This window comes from Pollicipes pollicipes, unplaced genomic scaffold (assembly GCF_011947565.3).
Source record: "Pollicipes pollicipes isolate AB1234 unplaced genomic scaffold, Ppol_2.1 Scaffold_6686;HRSCAF=7923_pilon_pilon_pilon, whole genome shotgun sequence".
NCBI lineage: Eukaryota > Metazoa > Arthropoda > Thecostraca > Pollicipedomorpha > Pollicipedidae > Pollicipes > Pollicipes pollicipes.
In genome coordinates this window covers 42,306,793-42,328,747 of record NW_023596921.1, presented here as the reverse complement: position 1 = coordinate 42,328,747, position 21,955 = coordinate 42,306,793, and the positions used below count along the sequence as shown (strand labels likewise).

Sequence of the window (21,955 nt, the reverse complement as noted above, 5' to 3'; positions counted from 1 at the left end):
ACTATGGCGTGACGTTTGAACGGTTCTAAGATGCGCTGAGCAGAAATGGAAGACTAGATGGGCTAGGTAGTTGTAATCCTCCCCGTCATTTTCTGCCATGCAGTCTGGCAAATACGTGCAACAAAGCAACGCTCCGATGGCCATTCATAGCATCAGCGTGGCGTCACCAGTTCTCGCCGCCCGATCACAAAGGCGTCTCGTTGCACACGATTCAGCCGCGCCTGGACCCTTCCGGCGCTGTCGGCGTAACCGACGGCAGACGAGTGCGCACGCCGACGGTAGACGAGGACGCACGCCGACGGTAGACGAGCACGCACGCCGGCGGTAGACGAGTACGCGCGCCGACGGCAGACGAGTGCGCGCACCGACGGTAGACGAGTACGCACACCGACGGTACACGAGCACGCACGCCGACGGCGTAGACGAGTACGCGTGCCGACGGCAGACGAGCACAATCCAGCCCTGGGTGGCAGCACGGAGACGGTGCAAGTCGAGCGATGACGCTGGTCACAGCGGCGCGAGACATCCGAGAGATGCCGCTGGAAACATTTGGCTGCTGATGACTCTAGGAGCTCTCGTGGGCTTGCAATCGGACGGCGGGTCTGAAGCTATACGTAGCTCTCTTGCTTGGAAGAGCAGAGCAGGAACGACTCGAGAAGTCGCGGCTCCACCAGGTCCAGACCGTCGCCATTTTCGAACACCTCTAGACCGCACGCGGACGCCATCTTGCGCAGCGTCGCCTGGAACGATCGAAAATCGGTTAGCACGGGCACCCTCGCGGGCGGGCTTGCCGTCCTTCCATTTTAAGTTATATTCGATTTTACTTCACCATTTCCGTGCTGCTAGTGTCAAACACCAAAAGGACATATTAACGAAACAGGACATGACCAAACAACGCTACCGTCCAAAGGTTAAAATTCCATATGTTCATTTCTAGCCATTTTGCGTTTTTTGTGTCATCTGATTTGCCTTCTCATGCTGCATTCGGGTATTTATACTAAAAGTTGAAACTTTCTCAGATTTTTAGCTAAAGTAATGGGTTAAGACCCTGTGAAAATTTCAACTGATTGTTTAAATAACCCAAGTCAGCGAGAGTAGATAAATCAAAAGACATAAAAAGCGCAAAATGGCGAAAAACTAACATATGAGGCTTTACCTTCGGACGGCAGAACGGAAGGACAAACGTACGATGAAAACGCCTTCGATCACACGTTTCAGCTTTAGTGTTCTACCAATTTCTCTTCGATTTGGTCTAGAAGTAACGCCACCAATATAACAATTACATGGTGCCGTTAGGAAAGCTTCCACGAAAGTCTCCCATCAGGCTACTGGGCAATTACCGGATTATCAGACACGCTGCCAAGCATTCTACTAAAGGATTATCTTGTGTACTGCCAGACACGTACCCCTGCATGTTTCATTAGATAGACTAGCGGGCACCTATACAGAAAAGCTACCGTGCTGGCTACCAGCAAGGTCACTAGGACCATGCACCATAGCGGATCCAAGAGGGAGGGCCAGGCCATGGCTCTTAAGAAGTTGAAACGACCAAATGTTTAACACTTTTGCTTGCTCTTAGTGCAATCACCACCAATTTTGAGCTTGGCCCCCCAAACACACTCGGTCGCTGCCAGAATCTGGTGCTTGACCCGCCTCCGGTGGTGGGATACCAGCACTTGTCACCAAACATGCAGGGCGCACGAAACAGACACTGGACGGGTGGTGGCTGGCTGGCCGCCGCGTGCGCGCCCCCGGACTCACCAGACAGGCGACGAGCACGCCGTCCGAGTGGTTGCGCTGGGCGCCGTCGCGGCAAAGCTGCACCAGGCGCTGCAGGCCGCCTCCCTCGACCACCTGCAGCGCCACCGAGCGGCGCACGCACAGCCGCGACAGCGCGATGGCCGCCTTCTGCTGCACGCGCTCGGCCGCCTGCACGCTCGGCTCGGCCGCGTCGCCGGCTGGCGGGTGCTCGCCGAGGAAGGAGAGCAGCGCCGGCAGCCCGCCACTCCGCAGCACCTCGTCATGGCACTCCGTGATGGACGCCATGTTGGCCAGGATCGTGGCCACCTGGCGAGGAGGCGGCGAGTTAGCTGGCGAGCGGTGGCTGACAATCCACGCGCGGTGCTGTACGTTGTGCGGGGACAAACGCGTGGTTTCCGTTACGACGTTGGGCACAGGGAAGCAGAGTGTGATGTACGCCATCATATTGTGAGCAGAACGGTAGAGCATGATTTCTGTATTCTAATTTACAGTCACGTTATGCTACCTAAACGTGAAATCGCAGGTCTGATACCACATCAGATAATGCATGTATGTCCGGTAGATTTTCATAATACGTCATGTAATAATGCATGATGCATTTGGCTGGCTCACATGACATGAGCTTATAAAGCCTGTCAGCGACACATCCGGGGCGACATTGGGTATGTTCAACTTGATTTACTGTAACCTCGTCGCCGCTTTAAAAGAAGTAGCAACCCTTGGTTGACTCGCCAGCAGACATGATATTGATGGGGCTGACCAAGAGCGTAAAATTCATTATATGCAGCTGTTTCGAAGGACGCCGTTGTACGCCGACTATCCAAGAAACCTTGTTACCCTTGATATGCGCGTTCTGATGTCCTATGTCGGCAATTTATGTGCAGTACACATATATGCAGTGAGTCGCATATGTCATATGTAGCCACCTGCCACTGTCTCCCCACACTTAACTGGGAGGAGTATAGCGAAAGCCTAGCCTAGCATATTTACTTCGCGAAAGCAACTGTGCGAATATAAACCCAGTGAAACATTTGGTTTCGGCTGCCAATAGGACGAGTCGTTTTGCCTAGTCACCTACTCGAATGAAACACCCTAAAGAATGATGACCACAGCGACATGCTGCGGTGATAGCATTACTGTGCAAGACAACGGTACGTCACCGTGAAAACCCCATGACAAGTGTCTCCCCAGTTTTGCACGACATTGAAACAACAGCCCTTAAAGACTTTCCTCATGACGCAACACTGAATCAGATGGAAGGCGTGGATGTGGGAAGGGCTGACAAAAATTGTCGCACGAGCGCAACAAAGGTGTTGCATTGCCTTCCGCTCGCAACCTTGAAGCATACCAACGTGATGCAGCATTTCTGTGCCGATTGCCCGCCAGCAAAGCGGAGGAAAAGTATCACATGACGTCGACCTTGATCGTGCGCCGACTGCGAGCTGTGCTGTAGTTCCCGTATTACGTGTCAGCCCGTGAGTGTGTCTTTGCAACATTGCTACACGACCTGAGGAAACGAAACCTTGCTACACACATCGCCTAAGGGACAGGACGCTGCGTCCGACGGCGCGCGACCTCACCTGATCCTTGAGGAAGAGGGAGCAGTTGTCGGCGTTGCGCGTGGCGTGCACCAGCACCTTGGCGGCGCCGTTGTGCAGCAGGAGGCGGACGGCGCCGATGTTGAGGAACGTCAGGTTGGCCAGCGCCGCCGAGGCCAGCAGCAGCGTCTCCACAGAGTCGGTGGTCGCCGCCAGACCTGGCGTGCGGGCGCCCCGGTCAGAGCTCGTCCAGACACGCTGCTCAGCCGCCGCGATGGTGCGAGCGAACACGCTTGGTCAGAGCATCACGAACACGCTTGGTCAGAGCATCACGTACAGCTGGGAAACGGCAGCATGCTGCTCAGGTCTTCGTTCAACCGGTGGAACCCTAATCAGACGTGGATCGGACCGACCATGCAGCCCTGTCTATCTTGCTCCCCTCAGTCACGGTGTGGCGAGACTACGCCGATCCGCACCCGAGGGAACCCAGAGCTCGGTCCGTCGCTCGCCAGTGCTCGCGGCGTGCTCACCAGTCAGCTCGCGTATGATGTCCTCCACGTGGTCGCTGATGCCGCGCACGTGGTGGATGCTGTCCACCCAGGGCGAGGTGACCTGCGCGATGACGCCGGCGCACTCGGAGCGCTCCTCCTCGGTGGAGCGGGGGTCCGCCAAAATCCCGGTCACCAGCCGGAGACCGTCCGCCTGCCGGGGGAGGTCACGGGGTCAGCCATGTCACGTGTCGCGGTCGCGGTCATGCCGCAGCCCGGTCGCGCTCCAAGCGTTATCACGCCTCCGTGCTCGATGGGGAGTGTCTGGTCGTCGCGACAGGCCTGCCCCCATCACTGAACGGTCAGGGGGTGGCACAACGGGCCGGATCATGCCTGGCCTCATGGACCTGTCCTGTCCTGCGTCATGTCTTGGCGGCGTGCTGCCATGGACTATGTCCAACAGCGCAGACAATGGTGGGGCAACAGCGGCCAATGGTAGGGCACGACACTGCTCACGCGAACACTGGCAGGCGGTGAGGAACAACGCGCCAGGGAGTCGAACCGAAGCTGTTCCTGTGCCCATCTCAGAAATACACAGCTTGCATTCTTGTAGCCGGCTTTCAGTGGGCGAGTCCCAAAATGAGACCTTGGCTCACCGCATGGCGACAACATCTGGCTATTGAGGCCGCTGCTAAGACACATCACTCTGCTGCATGAACGATTAACACCCATGCTGCAAATATCGGCTTCCATTGGTGCCGCCAAAACAGATGTGCATTCAGTTATCTTATTATGACGCAGGCACAAGCGCACGCAGCCTACGATAAGAGCTTCCGTAAACGCAGTAAGTGCATTTACATAAGATGCAAAGCCCCTGTACAGGTAGCGCTTTCCAGGAGCTGTAAAGAGCTCCTTGCAGCAGCTCTTTGCAGCAATCCAATGGCATTACAGATGCTCAAGCTTACAGCAGATAGTCAGATGTGTTCCAAATTTCTCGGTGCACACACTAGCACCCGATGTTCTCCACTACTGTCATCGCTCCACGACACCGGCGTCACTTTCTAGACTATTGAGGAGGTAGAGCCCTAACCATTTGAAATTTTAGCATCACTATATGAATAAATGATAACGGACTATCCATGGCTATTTTCGTAGCCGAATCAGGTGCATCGCATGGCGTGAGTCATGCGGATGAGTTAAGGGTAAGTTAGATTGTAAGTGTTAATATCAAAGTGAAAATTAATTTATTTTTATTTGCGGAGATCAAGAGATGTTAAGTTGATTTTAAATCTTCACCAATCGGATAAACACAGCAGCCATATTCATGAGTGCACGTTCATAGCCAACACCCTGAAATGAAGAGAAAGAACTCCCAGTTTACAACATGAAGTCGCCCAACACCATAACCAAAACATTATTTAACATCGCTGAAATACTGGCAGAAATGCAGGCATTACCCCGCCCCAGCATGCCATGTATGGCGTTCAATCTTCAGTGGCTCTGGCTAAGACCCGGCCTCAAACGAGGTGCACGCTGGCTGGTAAAACTGTGGTTAAGGCCTTCCTAGAGGCCGTTCGTGCGGCGCCGTTTTTGTTGACGTGCCACTGACGCGTCCACTCTCCACCACGAGGCTACTCATCCCTCGTTGGGCCATTCACGAGCGCGGCCGCTGGTGCAGGTGGTGGCCATACGTGAGAACCACACACCGGGGAATGCAGGCCAGCCTCGCAAGGATACCTGCTGTCGGAAAAACGGGGATCACGCGCCCGTTCGTGCGCGGCCGCCGGCCGGGCGAGCCACTCGGGAGGCTGCGGTCGGCGCCGGACCAGCGCCGGCCGCCGTGCGTGCTCGCCAGATCCTGGTAGCTAATCAGGGGAGCCACTGAGGCGGCCAGACGCGGCCCAACTGCTCCCGCGGCCCGGCGCGGCAGGGCGGCAGAGCGGCCGCCCGTGTGCAGCGGGTCACGCACCTCCGCTGCTTCTGAGGCCGGCCAACGGATCGGGGCTTCCGCGGACAGGTGGTGCACGCGGCAAGCTGCTAGTGTTCGGCTGGATCGGTCCGACGGGGGTGGTCTGTGGGTGGACCGGGCCCACCGGGGTAGTCTGTGGGTGGACCGGGCCGACCAGGGTGGTCTGTGGGTGGGTGGACCGGGCCGACCGGACCGACCGGGGTAGTCTATGGGTGGATCGGACCGGACGGGGTCGTCTGTGACTGGGTCGGGCCGACCGCGAGTGGTCTGTGGGTGGACCAGGCCGGCCAGGGTGGCCTTTGGGTACACCGGGCCGACTGGGGTGGCTTGTAAGTGGATTGGGCCGACAGGGGTGGTCTGTGGGTCCCTCCGCTGAGATCCTGAGTGTGACAGTGTATTGGTCCCGCGGCTTGAAATAGATTTTGCAAGTGTGAACTGGTCGACGAACTGGTGTTCCTTTCACGGGGTATGACAGACATGTCGTCGGGGTTTTCTGAGGTCATTAAGTCATGATATGCATGGCAAATCCAGAAATTAGGTGTGGACGCAGACTGCTCTTGCTAATGGGTCAGAATAATGACCGGTTGTTATGTAATATCTATCCGTGGGATTAAACGATGGTTGCATCTGGGATGGCCGGAGACTTCCTATCAGCGGCTCAATTGTTTGAGCTCCAGACCGACAGGCGGCACCAGAATACCATGGAGCTGACAAGATCTGTCGGTTCTCGTCAGAGGAGCAGAAATTTCACTCGTTTCATGATTAAGTGTCCATCAAGGGTGGAAAGACCAGCTATTAGCGAACAAGCTGCCGAGCTGAGGGCTTGGAGTCGGGTGAAGTATGTTTGCTAAGCGGGTAAGCTTTTACCTAAGTGCTGAGCAAACAAATCTTTCATTCCAGAAGACGGAAGCGACATATCATAGCGTCACTTCTTCACCAAACATTCCGCCAATGCAGGGCGGCAATATGACCTCGGTGGGATAACAAAGACCTTACACACCTCGTTGTTTGGTGTGGGGAGGGGGGAAGGTCGTCATGTCAACCGTAAAAACAATCAGTTGCCGCTAACAACCGAGCACCACATCGGGCCTCCTCTCGTCAACTAACGACCGTCAGCGGCAGGTGCTCACCTTCTCGAAGGCCTTGATGCCCTGCGAGACGCAGCAGACGGTGGCGAGCGCGCGCAGCGCCTGCGGCCGCAGCTGGCGGCGGCGGCCGGAGACGAGCGCCACCAGCCGCGAGACGGCGCCGTGCGCACACAGCACGCGACACAGCCGGCCGCCGTCCAGGCCGACAGAGGTCAGCGAGCGCAGGCCCAGCTTCAGGCAGAGCACGTCGCGCTCCGGCGACAGCGAGCTCAGCATCACCTGCCGCAGGCGCGCGGTCAGCACCGCCGGCAGTGACGTCACGCGGTCTGACGTCACCGGGTGACCTCGGCGGCAGACGGCACGTCGCGCGGCGAAATACTGGGAAAACTACGCCGGTGACCGGTAAAGCTATGCTCAAAACAGGAAACTGATCGAGCAGACAGCGTTTGCCAGATGAACGCGATAACCCAGCAAAAAGGAGAAGAAAAAACATTACCCACGTCTTTTCGAATGATTTTGCAGCAAATGGATTATTTGCAGCCCGAGCTCAAATATCGCGGTCAGCGCTCGTAACTCAGGCAAACAAACTCACCCCGGTGACATCACCATGCCCGGTCACGATCAGCGGCAGCACGTCAGGTGGCCACACCAGCCTCATTGAGGAGCACAGCTGCTCACCTTAACTTCTTCGCCGAGAATGAGATCGACCAGGTGGTTGAAGGCCTGCGCTAGCGAGGCCAGCACTTCCACCAGATCGTCGACCTTGAACGTGCGGTTCATCTGGCCGCAGGACTTGACGTACTCCAGCATCTTCTCCATCAGGGAGCGCAGTTTGTCGAGGTTCTGCACGTGCGAGGCCTGACCGTCCGGATGCGAGATCACGTACTCTCGCACGAAGCTTTGGATCGCCTCGGTGACCGTCTGCGCTATCCGAGGGACCTCCTTGATGTCCAGCTCCTCCATTCGACTGTGCAAAGGTATACACGAAAGCGTTACCGACTCTGATCCCTCGCTCTCGTGTCTGCAAGCCGTGGCGAACACTACGGTTTAGTTCGCCATGACTTTTCCAATAGTTCTCTCGACTAGAGTCCAATATGCCAGAGAGGCAATACAACAGTTGTGGGCAAGTTCAACGACACAACACACTCCGTTAGGATGAAATGGCGCAACGGTGAGCGAATGAAATGCAACAAATCCTTTATGCAGAGAAGACAACGCCAGTCGGGTTCGAACTGGTCTGATGACCACAATGTACACCGCTAGATTCGAAAGACTTCTCATCTGTGACTAAAAAGTTGGAGCCATCACATCCACGACTGCTGTCTATCTGGACAAACGAGTGCACCCTGCACAATCTGCACACTGCGCACACACTCGTAAACTCACGAGAAGAGCGAGGCGAAGTCCCGGCTGACGGTTTTGGCGCGGACCTGAATGTCCCGGATGTTGGTTCGCGCGTTCCTCGCGGCCAGCGCGAGCAGGTGCGACATGTCCGAGATGACCGACTTGCTCTGCAGCGTGTTCATGCATTCGACGTCCACCTCCCAGCACTGCTCCTGCAGCCAGTGGCGCACTGACGGGGACCTGCACGCACGGGTCAGGTCAGGTCAGCTGGGTCACTCCGGGATCACTCCGGCCAGCTGGAGCTACAAGCGGTCAGGTGAGGTCGCGTAACATCAGTTAAAGTCAAATTAGGCCACGTGACGTCAGGTGAGGTCGTGCAAGATCAAATGATTCATGTGAGGTCATCCCAGGTCATGTGGTGCCAATCGCGCTCTAGTCGCGATACCTGGGCATGGGCAGACTGAGCGAGTCAAATGGCTGACCTTTCCACCTCTAAGCACCCGGCTGAACGCTGCACACGTGTTACATGAACCAGTGACAAGGTTTACTACCCAGTGGAATGTATGACTGCTTGATGTAGCATATACAACAGCATGAGATAATTGTTAATTCCAGCTACGAATAATCCTGTGCCGCCATGTTGTTCTGTGCTTGTCTCTGATCTCCGCTTCCAGCCAAGCATTTGTCGGTCAGACCAGCCCATTCCTGTTAGCTAGCTGGCGGTCAGCACTAAGAGTCGTGGAACTTCCTGATCAGTTAAGCCATTGGCGGAGACCTTAGAGGCCCAGACACGTTTTGTTCACCACTTATGTCATTTCACCTTCGTCAGTTTCCCGTATACTGTGCCAATCAAGGACAAGAGGAACTCCAATCGCCCATTGTCTAAAAGAATACGCTTTTCTGACGCCAACCAATATCGTAAGGTGATTTTCAAGGTAACTGGATGCGAAAGCAAGCGTTCTCTGCGTGATTAATGCAGTGACGGTGATACGTTCCACTCAGACAGACATGTCTTTTCCGCGGAAACTACGCGAATAACATTGGAGTGACTCGCTAATAAAGACGTTTAAAAATGTTGCCATTTGGCCTGGCGATTCCCAGGCAGACTCATGCCGCATCACTTTGAAACATAACCACAGTGGACAATTTCAAATGCCTGTGGCATGTTTACTTGCGCTGCGCATGCATGCGTACATATATTAGTGTTTGAAAAATGGCCAGCTAGCATTAACTTACTCAAGGCCTGTGCATCATGTGCCTGGCAGCCAAATCCTTCCAATGCCTCGCTCTTGCTACCAAGCATGCGGCCCAAATCGGCAATTTCCTTTTCACTTTCAGCGAACGTCTTCACGAGAAGCACGCTTGCATGTCCCGCTACTCGAAGCCGCGCCGCCGCCCGTCCGGCCGCGTGCGGCCTCCAAGCGCGTGCGCCGGCCAGACGGGGCCGTGCACGCGGCTACGCCCGCACGGGCGTGCGCGGGCCGGTGTCGCGTCAGCGGCGCCTTCTGATTGGGCCGCAGCGCGCACGCTCGCCGCGCGCACGGACTGGAAACATCCGGGACGCGAGAGGGCGCGGTATGCGGAGGGGATCAGCCCAAGGTGGCCGTTTTCCTCGTCTGCGGCCGGCGTAAACTGCTCACGGCTGCCTATATCGGGGGTGGACGCGGATGCGGCACGGGATAGTGATCGGGCAAGTGCCGAGATCGTCGCCAATCGGGCGGGGACGATCCGCTGAATGGAGTGATCATCCGACAGAGCTTTCCTCTCGCCGTAGCGGTCTGTGCGGCGAGTGCTGCTAGGAAACGGAATGCTCTCATGAACGCGATCATCTCTGATCTATAAATAACGCGAGGCAGTGGCCGGTTAGCGCCATGCCGAAGTGCGGGCCGAGCGTAGCTACCGAAACAGGCGAAAGAAATAGCCGCCGCGTGCCACACCATCAGCTTTTCACAGCCGCCATCACACCCGCGCGTGCCGCATTATCGGTCCCTGGACACAGTTCACGGTCACGACACGAGAGTCTATTGGCTATGGGGCTGACGTGTCTGCATTGCTCCAAGCCTGGTCACGGTCATCTGGTCGGTGATAGATTGTGGTAATCGACAGAGCCGGCATCAAACTGTCATTAGCCTCTGGGTCGCCAGAGCGATCTCGCAGCGGGTGTACGCATGCCGAATTACTGCTGCCCAAATTCGGTCGACGCGAAGTTAGACCGCGAATTTTCCAAAACCCCCGCAAATCCCGGGCTCGGAATTCCAGTGCCAATCGTCCACAAGGCTGTCTGTCGAATTTGGCGTATTACGCATTGTGGTCTCGCCTATAAATGCGTGTCTCCCGCAGAGACAACACACCCAGCGTGATATCGATGCTTAGCATACCACTCCATCTCGTATGGCATCTCCCCCACAGACATCAGCCGACAACACTGAAGGAGACACTCCCGTGCTCAGCGGGGTCCCAATCCACGGGCACTTCTGTTTTGGCGCGCGCTGCCCGAGCTTGAGTTACTTAAACCACATCACCAGCACGGGTCATCCGTCCAGCGATGTCAGTCTCACCCAGGCCACAGATTCCACAGGTCCCCCAGGCCAGGGACACCTCCTGAACCTCAGCACGTGTTACCAATACTGAGGCAGATATTCGTATCAGTTGGTTTCCAATGCGTCTTGGTTTGATTGGGATTATAGCCCCTTCGCCTCTTCGTGACCATTTTAGGGATGAAGGGATAGTGACGAGGTGAGATAATACTGCATGCACATGGAAGTTCCCAGCGGAGACCTATCTTTAGACCTCTCCCGCCCAAGGACCCTCTTAGGGGCGTGTGCTTAACACTCGGTCGAGCACAGGGGTCACTTAAGCCCACTTACAGTTTGTGCCGTGAACCTCGCCTCGGATCGACGTAGCGTCGCGAGATTTTAGGACGAAGCGTGAGCGATGAGAGAAGGGCGGATGCCATCAAGTCTAACTCAAGTTTTGGGACATCTCCCTCTCCTGCGCATGCCATCTAGTTCGGGGACACCTGCCTCTTAGAAGCATATGGGTTTCCCGAATGTGAGATCTAACTGCCATCTATCAGGGGGTTCTCCCGATGTGGGATACTCATTCCACATTCACATCTGTTATCCAAGCACGTGGATTCCCGGACTTAAGACACAACTCACTGCGATCGCGAGTTATCCAGGGGTGTGCATCACGTCCATCTCGGTGAATGTCACCAAGTCTAGAGACACCTCTCCCCTTCCCCGAACCTGGTCACCCGATTCGAAGACGACCTCCGGACTGGAGCGTTACACCCACTCCAGGGACGTCTCTGTCCCACCTCGGCGCGGGTCGTCCGGTTCAGAGCCCCGGTGCGTACGCCTCCACCCTCCCGCCGCGCCGCCGCCGGGGGCCAGGTGGAGACACGACAGCGGCCGGCTCCCGCCATCGATCTCGGCCGCCGGGGCGCCGACAGACGGCCGGCCGCGGCCTTGGCGCCGTCGATGACTGATGACCGGACGCCGGCCGCGGATGCGTCCCCGCCGCGGGACGGTAGCGAGCTGGGCACAGTCCGATCCGGTCCTGACTGACCGCAGTCCGCGGCGCACGCGGGCGAGCTCCATGCAGAGCCCCGCCGCGGAGTTTAATCACGGTGCAGTCGAGACCCGACTGCTGTCTGTAGGCGACTTGAGCGCCCGCTCTGTAATCACGTGAACCGATAACGGCTCGGTCGCCTCCTGGTCGGGTTCTGATCGGGTCCTTATCGGGTCCTGATCGGGTCCTAATCGAGCCCTGGTCGGCTCCTGATCGAGTCCTGGTCGGGTCCTAATCCAGTTCTGGTCCAGTCCTGATCGAGTCCGGGTCCCAATCGCAGCGTGTCCTGAATGCGCCCGGACCCTTGAACGCGCTGTAATCCAGGCCCGAGACTGGTGACGTCCGTAGTCCAGACCGATCTGGTCCGGGCGGCGTCCGGGCCATGTCCTAACTGCGCCCTGCGGACGTCCTGCCCGCGTCCCGCAGTCGCATTTAGGCGGCGACTCAGCTGTACCCTAACCGCGGTCCGGTCGAGTCGTGACCGAGATACGCCCGCGCGGCGATAGCGTCGTGACCGCATGCTGACCGCCACATAACGCCATCCGCCGGCAGGTGAGCAGCTAGGCGACGCGTCCCCGTGCGCGGCATCAGTAATGCGGCTAGGTGGGGGCCTGGCGGAGCGAGGGGAGGGGGCCGGGGTTGCGCAACGAGCGGTTATCTCCCTGTGGTGATGCCGGTTTTACGGGGAGGCGATTATAGTTGGGGCCGATTGCCTCACAAATTCTGTGTGAACAGCATGGTACGCCGCAGTTTGTTAACGATTGATTGATTGTTGGTTAAGTTATGGACAATAGGCCCGGGCCTGTCAGAGGCCGTAGTTGTGCGTTGTGTACAATCTTTTGTTAGCTTTTGTTCCATCCAAGAAAGTGAGCCTGGAGAACATGATGACCTGCCCCAAAACAGGACGGTGATGGTTTTTGATCACCTTCAAGTCCTCGCGTTCCCCCGACAGATCTTAGATGACCTCTGTTTTACGAATGTAATGTTTTAAGCCTCATGACTGCAGTTGACAAAAAGCATGTTGGCTAAGTAGAATCGCATGTTAACCCGCCTTCGTTATAAGGAGCAGCCCTCTCTGACGTCTTCTAACGAAGCTACCCACATACCTTCCCTGACCAAACTTGGCCACACAGTGTTAGGGCATCACCGGGCTGGCGCGTCTAACCCCGCGCCGACCCCGCCTGACCTGACGGCCACTGACCTGACGTCGTCGATCCGGATGGTGGGGTCGGGCCGGGCCGCCTGCTCGCGGGGCAGACTGCAGAAGCGGCGCGCCTGCAGGTCGGCTGCCGCCTGCAGGCTCCAGACGGATCGCGGTCGGCGCGGCAGCGTGGCGGCGCCGGCCGTCGGCGCCAGCTGGGACCAGCGCCGCTGCAGCTGCCGCTGCCGGCCGCCGGCGCGCAGCGTCACCGAGCCGCTCTCGGGCGCGCCCGGGCGCAGCGTCGCGGCGCTGGCCGAGCGCACCGCCGCCGCGTCCGGCGGCGACCGCGGCGAAAAGTCGATGGTGGTGTCGTTGAGCGAGGGCCGTGGCCGGACGGTCACGTGCTGCGTGTCGGGTAGCTCGGCGCGCTCGAGGATCGAGTCCAGCTCGCGCTCGATGGCCGAGCACTCGAGCACGTGGTCGGCGCGCACGGGGCTGGAGGTGAGCGGGCCGGCGCGGCCAGCCAGCGCCAGGTCCTGGCAACTGGCGGAGACGGCGCCCAGCCGCTTGTACTCCTCCACCACCTGCAGGCTGGAGTGCGAGAAGCGCGACGATTTGGGCGTGTGGCCGGCCCGCGGCCGCGGTCGGGGGAGCGTCGAGGACTCCTGGCTCGCCGGCGGGCCGGCGGGCGTCGCCAGGGGGGTCGCGCTCGCGCACTTCGCCGCGCGACCCGACGCGCTGGCGCCGCGCATAATCTTGGAGAGAGTCCGCGCGAACGACCGCTTCTCGAAGCGAACGCGCCGCTCACGCTTGTGGTCGTCGCTCTGGGAGTCATAGTTGGACTCGCCCGAGTCGGAGAAGCCAGAGTCTTGACTCCGCTGGCTGGTGGGCGAGCCCAGCAGCTTGTTGCGCGCGTCCGGCTTGTAGTCGGCGTTGCATTCGAGGAGACTCTTTTGCTCGAGGTTCTGCACGCGGCAGAAGAAGTCAATACCTTTACTACTGTACGCCCGCACGTTTTCTATACCGCACGTCGTGGTGCTGTTGCTCTTCGGGAAACATTTCTCCGCGGCCTCACTAACACCGACGTGCGGCTTCCACAGGTTCTTCTCCGCCTCCGTGGAGTTCATCTTGGACGCGTTGGCTGCCAGTTCCAGCTCTTGACCGCTGTCTCTGACGTCAAACAGCCTGCGTCTAGTTCCACGCGGCTGCTGCTGTTGCTGCTGCTGCTGCTGCTGCTGCTGCTGCTGCTGCTGCTGCTGCTGCTGCTGACGACGCGCCTGCTGCTGCGGTGAGATCAGCGGCTGCGGTAGCGCGGCGCTCAGCGGGTGCCTGTACACGGGCGCGCGGTTCGGCAGCACGGCCAGACACGTGTCAGAGGCGAACCGGCGGCCCACCCCGGCTCTGGGGCTGACTCCACCCCTGCGAGGCGCGGCGCCGATGTCGGCGAAAACGGGCGTCAGAGGCGGACTCAGGACGGCACCTTGGCGGACAGCCTCACGCAGGCGGCTGCCGTTCAGCGGACTGGGGCGCACCGCGCTCATCGTGGCCCTGCAACGGACGGGAGCGCGGCGGGTCAACACAGCGCCCACCGCAGGCCATAGCATGAACAGTTAGTCGGCCGCCAGGCAATCACGGAAACCGCAAGAAAACAGCAAACCACCTGAGACAGAGGACGGCCTTGCAGCGCTCCTGTCCAGAAAGTAAACGGTCCAGAAAGATAGAAAGAACGCCCAAATTCAGCCCCAAGTCATCAGAGGGGCGAAGGTGGTTAGTCTCGAAAGATGTGCCCGTATGACATAAAACATTATGTAAACATGGCTGCTATTCTTTGCTTAACTTGTGTGATTATCGCAGGTTTATGGAATTTCTAGGGCTGTAGATCAAATTTAAAAGAATGAATTGCCATATTCAAAGTAGACACAACAACGGTCGTCCTTTCTTTTCAATCATTTGCAAACATTAGAATTTTTTGCGCAACGGACTTCAGTGCAGGCACGCGCCGCAGGCTGCCCACTGTCTAAGCCAGCAAGTGAGCGCGCGGGGGCGATCTGTTCCAAACTGACATCAACTTTTCAGTGCCCGCTCCTCAGGCCGGTTCCAAAAGCATCCGCCAGAAAAACTACCTGAGTCTCATTAACCTGTTAAATTGACGCCGGATTCGAACAATAGAGTATTATCAAGGCATCATCGCGACAGTCCGACACATTTGCGTCCTATCTTAATGCCATCAGTCGCAGCAGCCAGCAGTCGCTTGTCTGTCGGTTGCAACATGCAGGAAATTCTGTGTATGGCTGCTGTACGAGGACTGGTGGAACGTAATGCTTATCGTTGTCGGGCCGGTCTGCCGAGCAACACGACAGCAGGGCGTAAAACATGTTGCAGTGTCACGGTAAAAAAAACGAGATAAAGAGCTGAGAGGGTTATTCGGTTTCCGTATCAGAATTCCTGGAGCATGGGTTAATATCCTGTACCGGCATATTTCGCTGGCCTCATATCGCTGACGTGCGTATTGGACCGCGGCCAGTTTCGGTGGCAGAGTGTGAGCCCGTCCTGCCAGGGACTCAGGCGACTCCTGGGCGCCTGTAATCCGGCCACATTTGGTGGCCAGCAGCCTTTGCCTTCCTGCCCTCTTAAGCGTCTTTGCCAGGATACTATCCTCACCTGCTCGCTTACTGCGGTGCTTAGGTCAACGACAATTCAAGCTTCTATCTCTTACCGCCAAACGCCTGCAGTCGCTGCGAATACAGACTTCACCACACCAAAACTCTCAGGCCGGTCGCGCTCGCGTGACCCTGCCAGGCCAAGAGGGGTTTTCCCATCCTCGGAGCCACCGATCGGTGATGGACCAGCGCCGGAACGCCTCGTCAGCACCGGAACGCCTCGTCAGCACCGGACCACCGCTCGGGTCGTGGCCGGCCTGCGCACGTGCAGCTGCTTCGCAGGAGCCGATGCCGTCTCGCGATAGCGGCCACCGGGCTCTGGCCGCCGACTGCTAGATTAGCCGAGCCACGGCCGCCGGCGCGCGCCAGCAGCCTCGCTTCTCGCCAGCGCCGGCTCTCAGAGCGCCGAGCCGGCTGACGCCGTGGGACCGGGGAACCGACGCCACAGCTCTGCCAACAAGGGGCAAGGGCGCTGAGCTGGCTGACGATGTGGAACCAGGGAACCGACGCCACAGCTCTGCCGGCGAGGGGCAAGGGTACTGACCTGGCTGACGCTGTAGGACCGGGGAACCGAAGCCACAGCTAAGCCTGTGGGGGGCAAGGGCGGCCCGGAGCAAAGCGAGGGGAAGTCGGTCCAGATACGGAGGTTGGAAGGGAACTGGCAACGGTTCCATTACCGACGTCTTTCTGCTAGGCCACGGGGCAGAAATACGCTGAAATACGCTGCGTTTGCTGCATCCGGCTACCCGCTGCCAAATTTGCGTTCATCCTGGCCTGCAGGAAAGTCTACCCAGGATAAAGTGAGTGCGGTCTCAACTGACGCACGGCCGTCTTCCACGAATGGTGAGAGAGCCCTTCTCTGTCGGATTAGCGGCCGAAAGACTTAAGTCGCAGGGCGTTTCAGGCAGCCGCCACAGCTGTAACCACCTGACGATATTTTTCACGGGATCCTAAAACTTGTGGTGTTAGCAGGTGTCCTCTCGTCTAATTCATAACCTGGGCACACGGGAGCTGCTGGAAGGACGAGTCCGGGCCGCCCCTCCGTCCGTGGCGGCAGTCAGTGAATTTCGGAATCGTCTGAGAGCGAATCCCAGGGTCGACCTGCCGCCTAGATAAATCGTTAGAAGCGGGCGTTAACATTGACTGATGACTGGTGACACTCAGATGGCTCGAAAATTTGTGTTTGGCTAACCGGGGGTCGAAGCGGTATTTTTCAGCGATATTTCATCTGATTGAGCCATCAATTCGATTGGCGCATAGCTAGATACCATGCGTTTTTCAAGGCGCTCTATTCAGGTTGGGTTTCGTGGCCAAAGCGGTAGCAATTCTTCCACGCCGCTGTAATCGCAGGCGGAATGTGTGCTATCAATTTCAAACCCATAATTCTGTTCTGCCCATTTGTAATAGTGACACTAATGCAGCTAAACTTTAACGCTGCACGGAAACTTATCGTTCAAAGTCTACATGGGCTTGACAGACAAGAGTCGTTCCAAACGTCGTGCACGCTGGCGGGGCGATAGCCATGCCACGACCTGTTTGAGGAGATACCATCCGGCTTCAAGCATTCTGCCGTCTGCGCCCTCCAGGTGTTGTGTCTGTTTACGCCCGCATGGCGTGACTGTCCGGCAAGCCCATATTCAAGTCCTGAGCGTCACGCCACCGGTCACGCCGGCGTCACGCCATACGCGCATTAGCACGCGCGGAGAAGATAGGGAGCGGCGGCGCCCGTCTCCAGCCTGTCGCCTGTCGCGCTGCGCACTCACTACGGCCGCGCTGCTCTTCGGCCTTCACTGCTTTCTCGGGGTAAAGTGCAGCAGCTGAAGAAACGAAACGAGATCGAAGACGACCGGTGCGTTTCTCCCGCGGCGCGGATTGCGTCAGTGTTCGACTCACGCGTCGCATTTGTCTCGTTCCCGCCGCAGGTCAGTTGCGTGATGCGCGTGGCGACATGGCGCAACGTCGTTCACGCCCGCCGCAGCGGCAGCCGGGCGCCATGAGCGGGTCAGGAGGGCTCGTGACCGTCACACGGCCCATGGCTAGGGCTGTGAACAGGTGAGGATGCGGTGGGATTCACACTTCAGATTCGCCGCCGATCAACTGAGTTCGGGGTCAAGACAGGAGTAATGCTCGACTGCGATTCAGTCACCTCACTGTGGATGATGACCTCAGTTGTCGGTCAACGAAATGGAAACTCACCTTGACAGCCCCCCCCCCCCCCCCCCCAGAGAATGGCGTCTGGCGTTCTCAGCGTGTGGCCGACTTAATCACTCCCCGCGGAACTTCGCTCCCGCTCGTACAGCACGCCGGGCTGACCGATCTCACGCCAGATGTTCAAAACCCGCCAACTGGGCGCACCGCCATCACGCCGACGCGGGGCGCCGATAAAGTAAGCCATCACACACCGGCACAGCGCTGACTCTACCATCCAACGGCTGGCCGCCTTCGAGCGAACACCATCCGTTTGCAATCAAACGATTTGAGCCGGGTGGCCCGACCATCTGCGTCGGGGCGCGACGCCCGACCGGCGGGGCGGGTCGGCGTCCTCCGACGCCGCGTCCCAGAAGGTCGTTACAGCCGCCGGACAGACCGGTCTAATGAGGCCCGATCGGCCGGACAAACGAGCGCACGGCCGCGGCCCGGCCGCCTCGCGCCGCTCCCAGAATCGAGCCGTAATGGACCCCCAGATGCGGTCAGGGTGGCGCCGGCAGCCTTTACGACCCGGCGGCCATTACGACACTGGTACCGCACACATGCTGGTGTGTTGGAGCCGGCTGTAAAGCTGTAAACGGGTGGCTGCCGGCTGTTCCTGCTCCGGCCTGGATCTAAGTCGAGGCCGCCAGGGCTGGGCCTTCATGGCGCTTTTTCCAATAAATACCTTTTCTCTTATGTGGGTCACCAATTTGTCCATGGGCGGAGCTCACAAAAGGAATGGGCACAAACAAAAAAAAATCGCTTAATTACGTCACTTTATTTCGGTGTAAGCACGCTGAACATACAATTCTAAGGGGCCCACCGATAGGTGATGAACAAGTACGAGAACTCACGGGCTGTAATGCTATCATCTATTCCATTTATTAAGTATAGTTCTAAATAACGCCTTTTTGTACTGAATTTTTCCATACCATGTCAACCATGATCGGAAAGCGCTGGTAGAGCTCCCGTTCAAATAGCATCTGACAAAACGGCAGCTCAGAGCAGGCTTCCCTTACGCATTAAGACTTCCAGCGCATTAGTCCCTAACAGCAATCATAGAATGGCCAGTGTTGGACCCGATTCCAGAAAGGTACGGTTCGTATCCCCGCAATTTTCTCCACAAACCTGCCCCAGACGCACAAAGGCTCCACATTGTCCCCGCCAGTGCTGGGCCATAGCTCAGCCGCGCGGACAGCACGAGCTTCCATTCACCCCGAGCCGCCATGCCTGGACTATTGACTGTCGAACGGGTTCGGGAGCCTTTTAATAAGCCACGGGTGGGCGCAGGTCGGCAAGGAGACGCAGCCGGCACGGCGGCCGGCCGGGCCAGCCTGAACAGATGTTTGTTCGGTTTAAATGCCGCCCTCCGCCGGCCGGCATCAAAGCGCTCCAATCTGCCGTCGATGGCCTTTGTGAGTGGCGGGGTCGGAACAATGGCACCCAACGGCCGGCTCTGTGCCTGGCGCACCGCGCTGACACCCTGTTTACTTTCCAGATGGACGGAATGCCTAGCGCGCGCCGACCGGTGAGCCCGAGAGCCCAGTGGGGGGGGGAGGGAGGGAGGCAGGTGTGACCCCCCCCCCTCTCCCTAGATACCCGCAGCATTTATTATATCATTACACTCTACTGTGTAATGAGGTTCAAAGTGCGCTCTACCGTCGTTGATCGTGGACAAGCGCTTACCGCTGAGGTGGCTCCAAAAAGCTGCTTGGGTGGTGACCCGCGGAAGCGCTGGTGACAGTTTGGCGACGGTCGTGTAGTGCATGACCAGGTCGTAACGGTTACGGGCACGTCGTGACCAAGTCCTCATCACGGAGGCATTCTTAGCACGTAGATGTGCTGTTAGTTTGCTGGTTCTATAGCTAACCGCGTGACCGCAAATCGCTAGAGAAATATTACATGCAGAAGACATGCCCGCAGACAGTGAACATCCATGACCAATACCAAGGTGAAGGTGGACAGTGCAAGCTTTGTCATCAGCCTTCAGAACGCAATATTCGAGGAGTGGTTAAAGGGGATGGCCCCGCTCTTATTCAAATAGGTATTTCTATTTTTAAAGCAAATATTTTGCACGCGAAAATTTCAACACAGAGTTATAAATAACAACAGCTTTTTAACCTCAGCAAATCTCGAACAACTGAAGCAGTGCCTCTTCTGCGCTCCATTTTCTAAGTAACGACATGGACTTAACAACTGTTATGAGAAGACTGCTTCCACCTGGCTGCCTGCCATAGGGCCCATGCCAAGGCCATCACTTTGCAGAATTATTACATCGTTAAGATGGAATAGCTGCAAATGCACACGAAAAAGTAAAAGGAAGACAAAAATAACGGATAAGTTAGAAGATGATCCCAGACCTTTTGGCTCGCTTAAGTCAATAATTATTTTTTCGGCAGGACTTATCTTCCTAAGGCATCATTAGCACTCGGCGCAGATACTCAGCTGGCGTCCAAGTATCTGGGGGACTTGAAGGCCGCTTGGGCGCAGGTTTGGTCGTTTCTCCAAAGCCTGCGGCCTAGACCGATGAGTGGTTGACACGGGGGATCCTCACGCCAAAGGTGACGACGCATGGCGAGAAGGGACATGCGTTGAAGCATCGACTCGAGGCTCTGCCGCTCGTTGGAGCCTATAGACGTGATAACAAAGCGGACGACCTCCCGTGCTCCCAATGACATCAACAGATTTGGAAACCTGGTTCACGATCGTCCCAGTGCCCCCCCCCCCCCCCCAATTACGCCAACTTTACAATATCTAAACAGGTCAAGCGACAAATCGGCCAACTCAGCTGTGCCAGCGTCAGCGACCGCTCTGCCTTTTCGGCATTCAGTGAAAGGGTTCGTCAGACGTACTCCACTCCTCGGAAAGCCTCCCGGGCGATAACAACGCGCCTGCAGGCCTTGTCAACGTCACGGCCGCCCAGTCACGCTACTGCTACGTCCCGTGCACTACTGCATCAGCCCCGAAGCCTTCGTACTGATCGTTCGTTGCATGTGGCGATCGGAATCGGGCATGACGTGTGCAAGTTCTGGCAACAGCGCTGCTGCCCCCGTGTTCCGTGAGAGCTGATTGCGCTTTGCGGATGGGAACTAGAAACTGTGCCGGTCACCAGTGTTTAAACCGTCCACTTTCGTTAGCGATCAATGATAACAGCATAGTGCTGGTTGCGCCTATTCGGCGGTACATTAGTTCGCATAGAGTGCATTAATAGTGTTGCCATGCACGTATTTTTGCAAAAATTTACTGATGCTCATCTTTCGCATGTTTGAAACTACATATGCAAGCATCACACACACCACACACACACACACACCACACACACACACACACACACACACATAACACACACACACACACACACACACACATATATATATATATATATATATATATATATATATATATATATCCCAGCCACCAGCACAGATCCCCGAAGTCGCTCGCAGGTCCGCCTCTCACCTGGTGCCGGGTCCTCACGTGTTCTCCCCAGGCGAACCCTGCACCAACTGCGGCGCCCGCGCGTGCTCGGTGCGTCCCCCCCCCCCCCGAGCTATGGGACACCCGGGCTCCCACGGGGCGGGCCGTCTCAATGGGTCCTGTTGAGGGGCGCACGGGCCACGCGGTGCGGGTCGATGGCCGTCAGGCGGCTCCTCGCCGAAGGAGACGGGCGATATCGGAGACGGAGTTTATTGTCTCCGTGGGTAGGCGAGGATGCCCAGCGCGCGATGGCCTCGGACTGTTCGGCGTTCGCGGCGCCGATCATGGAGCATGGGGATTTGTGTGTTGACGGTGGGGCGGCCAGTGGGAGAAAACTGTCGGTGGACGACGCTCTACAGGTTATAACTTCTAGATGTTAGACATGTTTAGGCTACCAGGTGTTGTTCGGCGACCGTAACTGCCAAGTGAACAATTCAGTAGAACGCTATCAGCGTTCGCGTCACGTTTTGATTGGAACCCGGCACGCGTCCAAGCGGCCGAGGTTGCGAAACAAGCCTCGCAAGCCTCAGCTTTTAGCAGCTCGGACCGACCTTTCAGGCCGCTTAGCGCCATCGGTAACGCCCCGACCTGGCTTGCCTTGGCAGAGTCACTTTGACCCCGGAACGTTACCACGCATGCAGAGCACGTCCTCTGCATCCAACCTGCTTCCTTTCCTGGGCATTTGATGAGTGGCACTTCCACCGGATCCTGGGTCAAGGCCCGCCC

At 57.4% G+C, this 21,955-nt stretch overlaps 1 protein-coding gene across 1 annotated transcript; it reads right to left on the bottom strand.

Moving 5' to 3' along the window:
• LOC119108361 (protein inscuteable homolog) lies at positions 1 to 14,029 on the bottom strand. The gene is made up of 9 exons (XM_037231937.1): positions 13,248 to 14,029; positions 12,963 to 13,061; positions 8,231 to 8,428; positions 7,523 to 7,811; positions 6,887 to 7,123; positions 3,830 to 4,001; positions 3,342 to 3,517; positions 1,762 to 2,067; positions 1 to 740 (listed from the first exon to the last, which is right to left on the bottom strand). The coding sequence occupies exons 1-9, from the start codon at positions 14,027 to 14,029 to the stop codon at positions 609 to 611; spliced, it is 2,391 nt and encodes a 796-aa protein (XP_037087832.1). The 3' UTR covers positions 1 to 608.
• Positions 14,030 to 21,955: the final 7,926 nt, after the last annotated feature.

What these genes read in the sequence shown, in the direction of transcription:
- LOC119108361 (XM_037231937.1), bottom strand. Translation starts at nt 14,029, where the DNA reads ATGAACTCCACGGAGGCGGAGAAGAACCTGTGGAAGCCGCACGTCGGT. An exon ending in ATCCGGATCGACGACGTCAG is followed by an intron (nt 8,429 to 12,962) that starts GTCAGTGGCCGT and finishes CCGTGCGTGCAG; the next exon opens with GTCCCCGTCAGTGCGCCACT. An exon ending in GCATCAAGGCCTTCGAGAAG is followed by an intron (nt 4,002 to 6,886) that starts GTGAGCACCTGC and finishes CTCCCCCGGCAG; the next exon opens with GCGGACGGTCTCCGGCTGGT.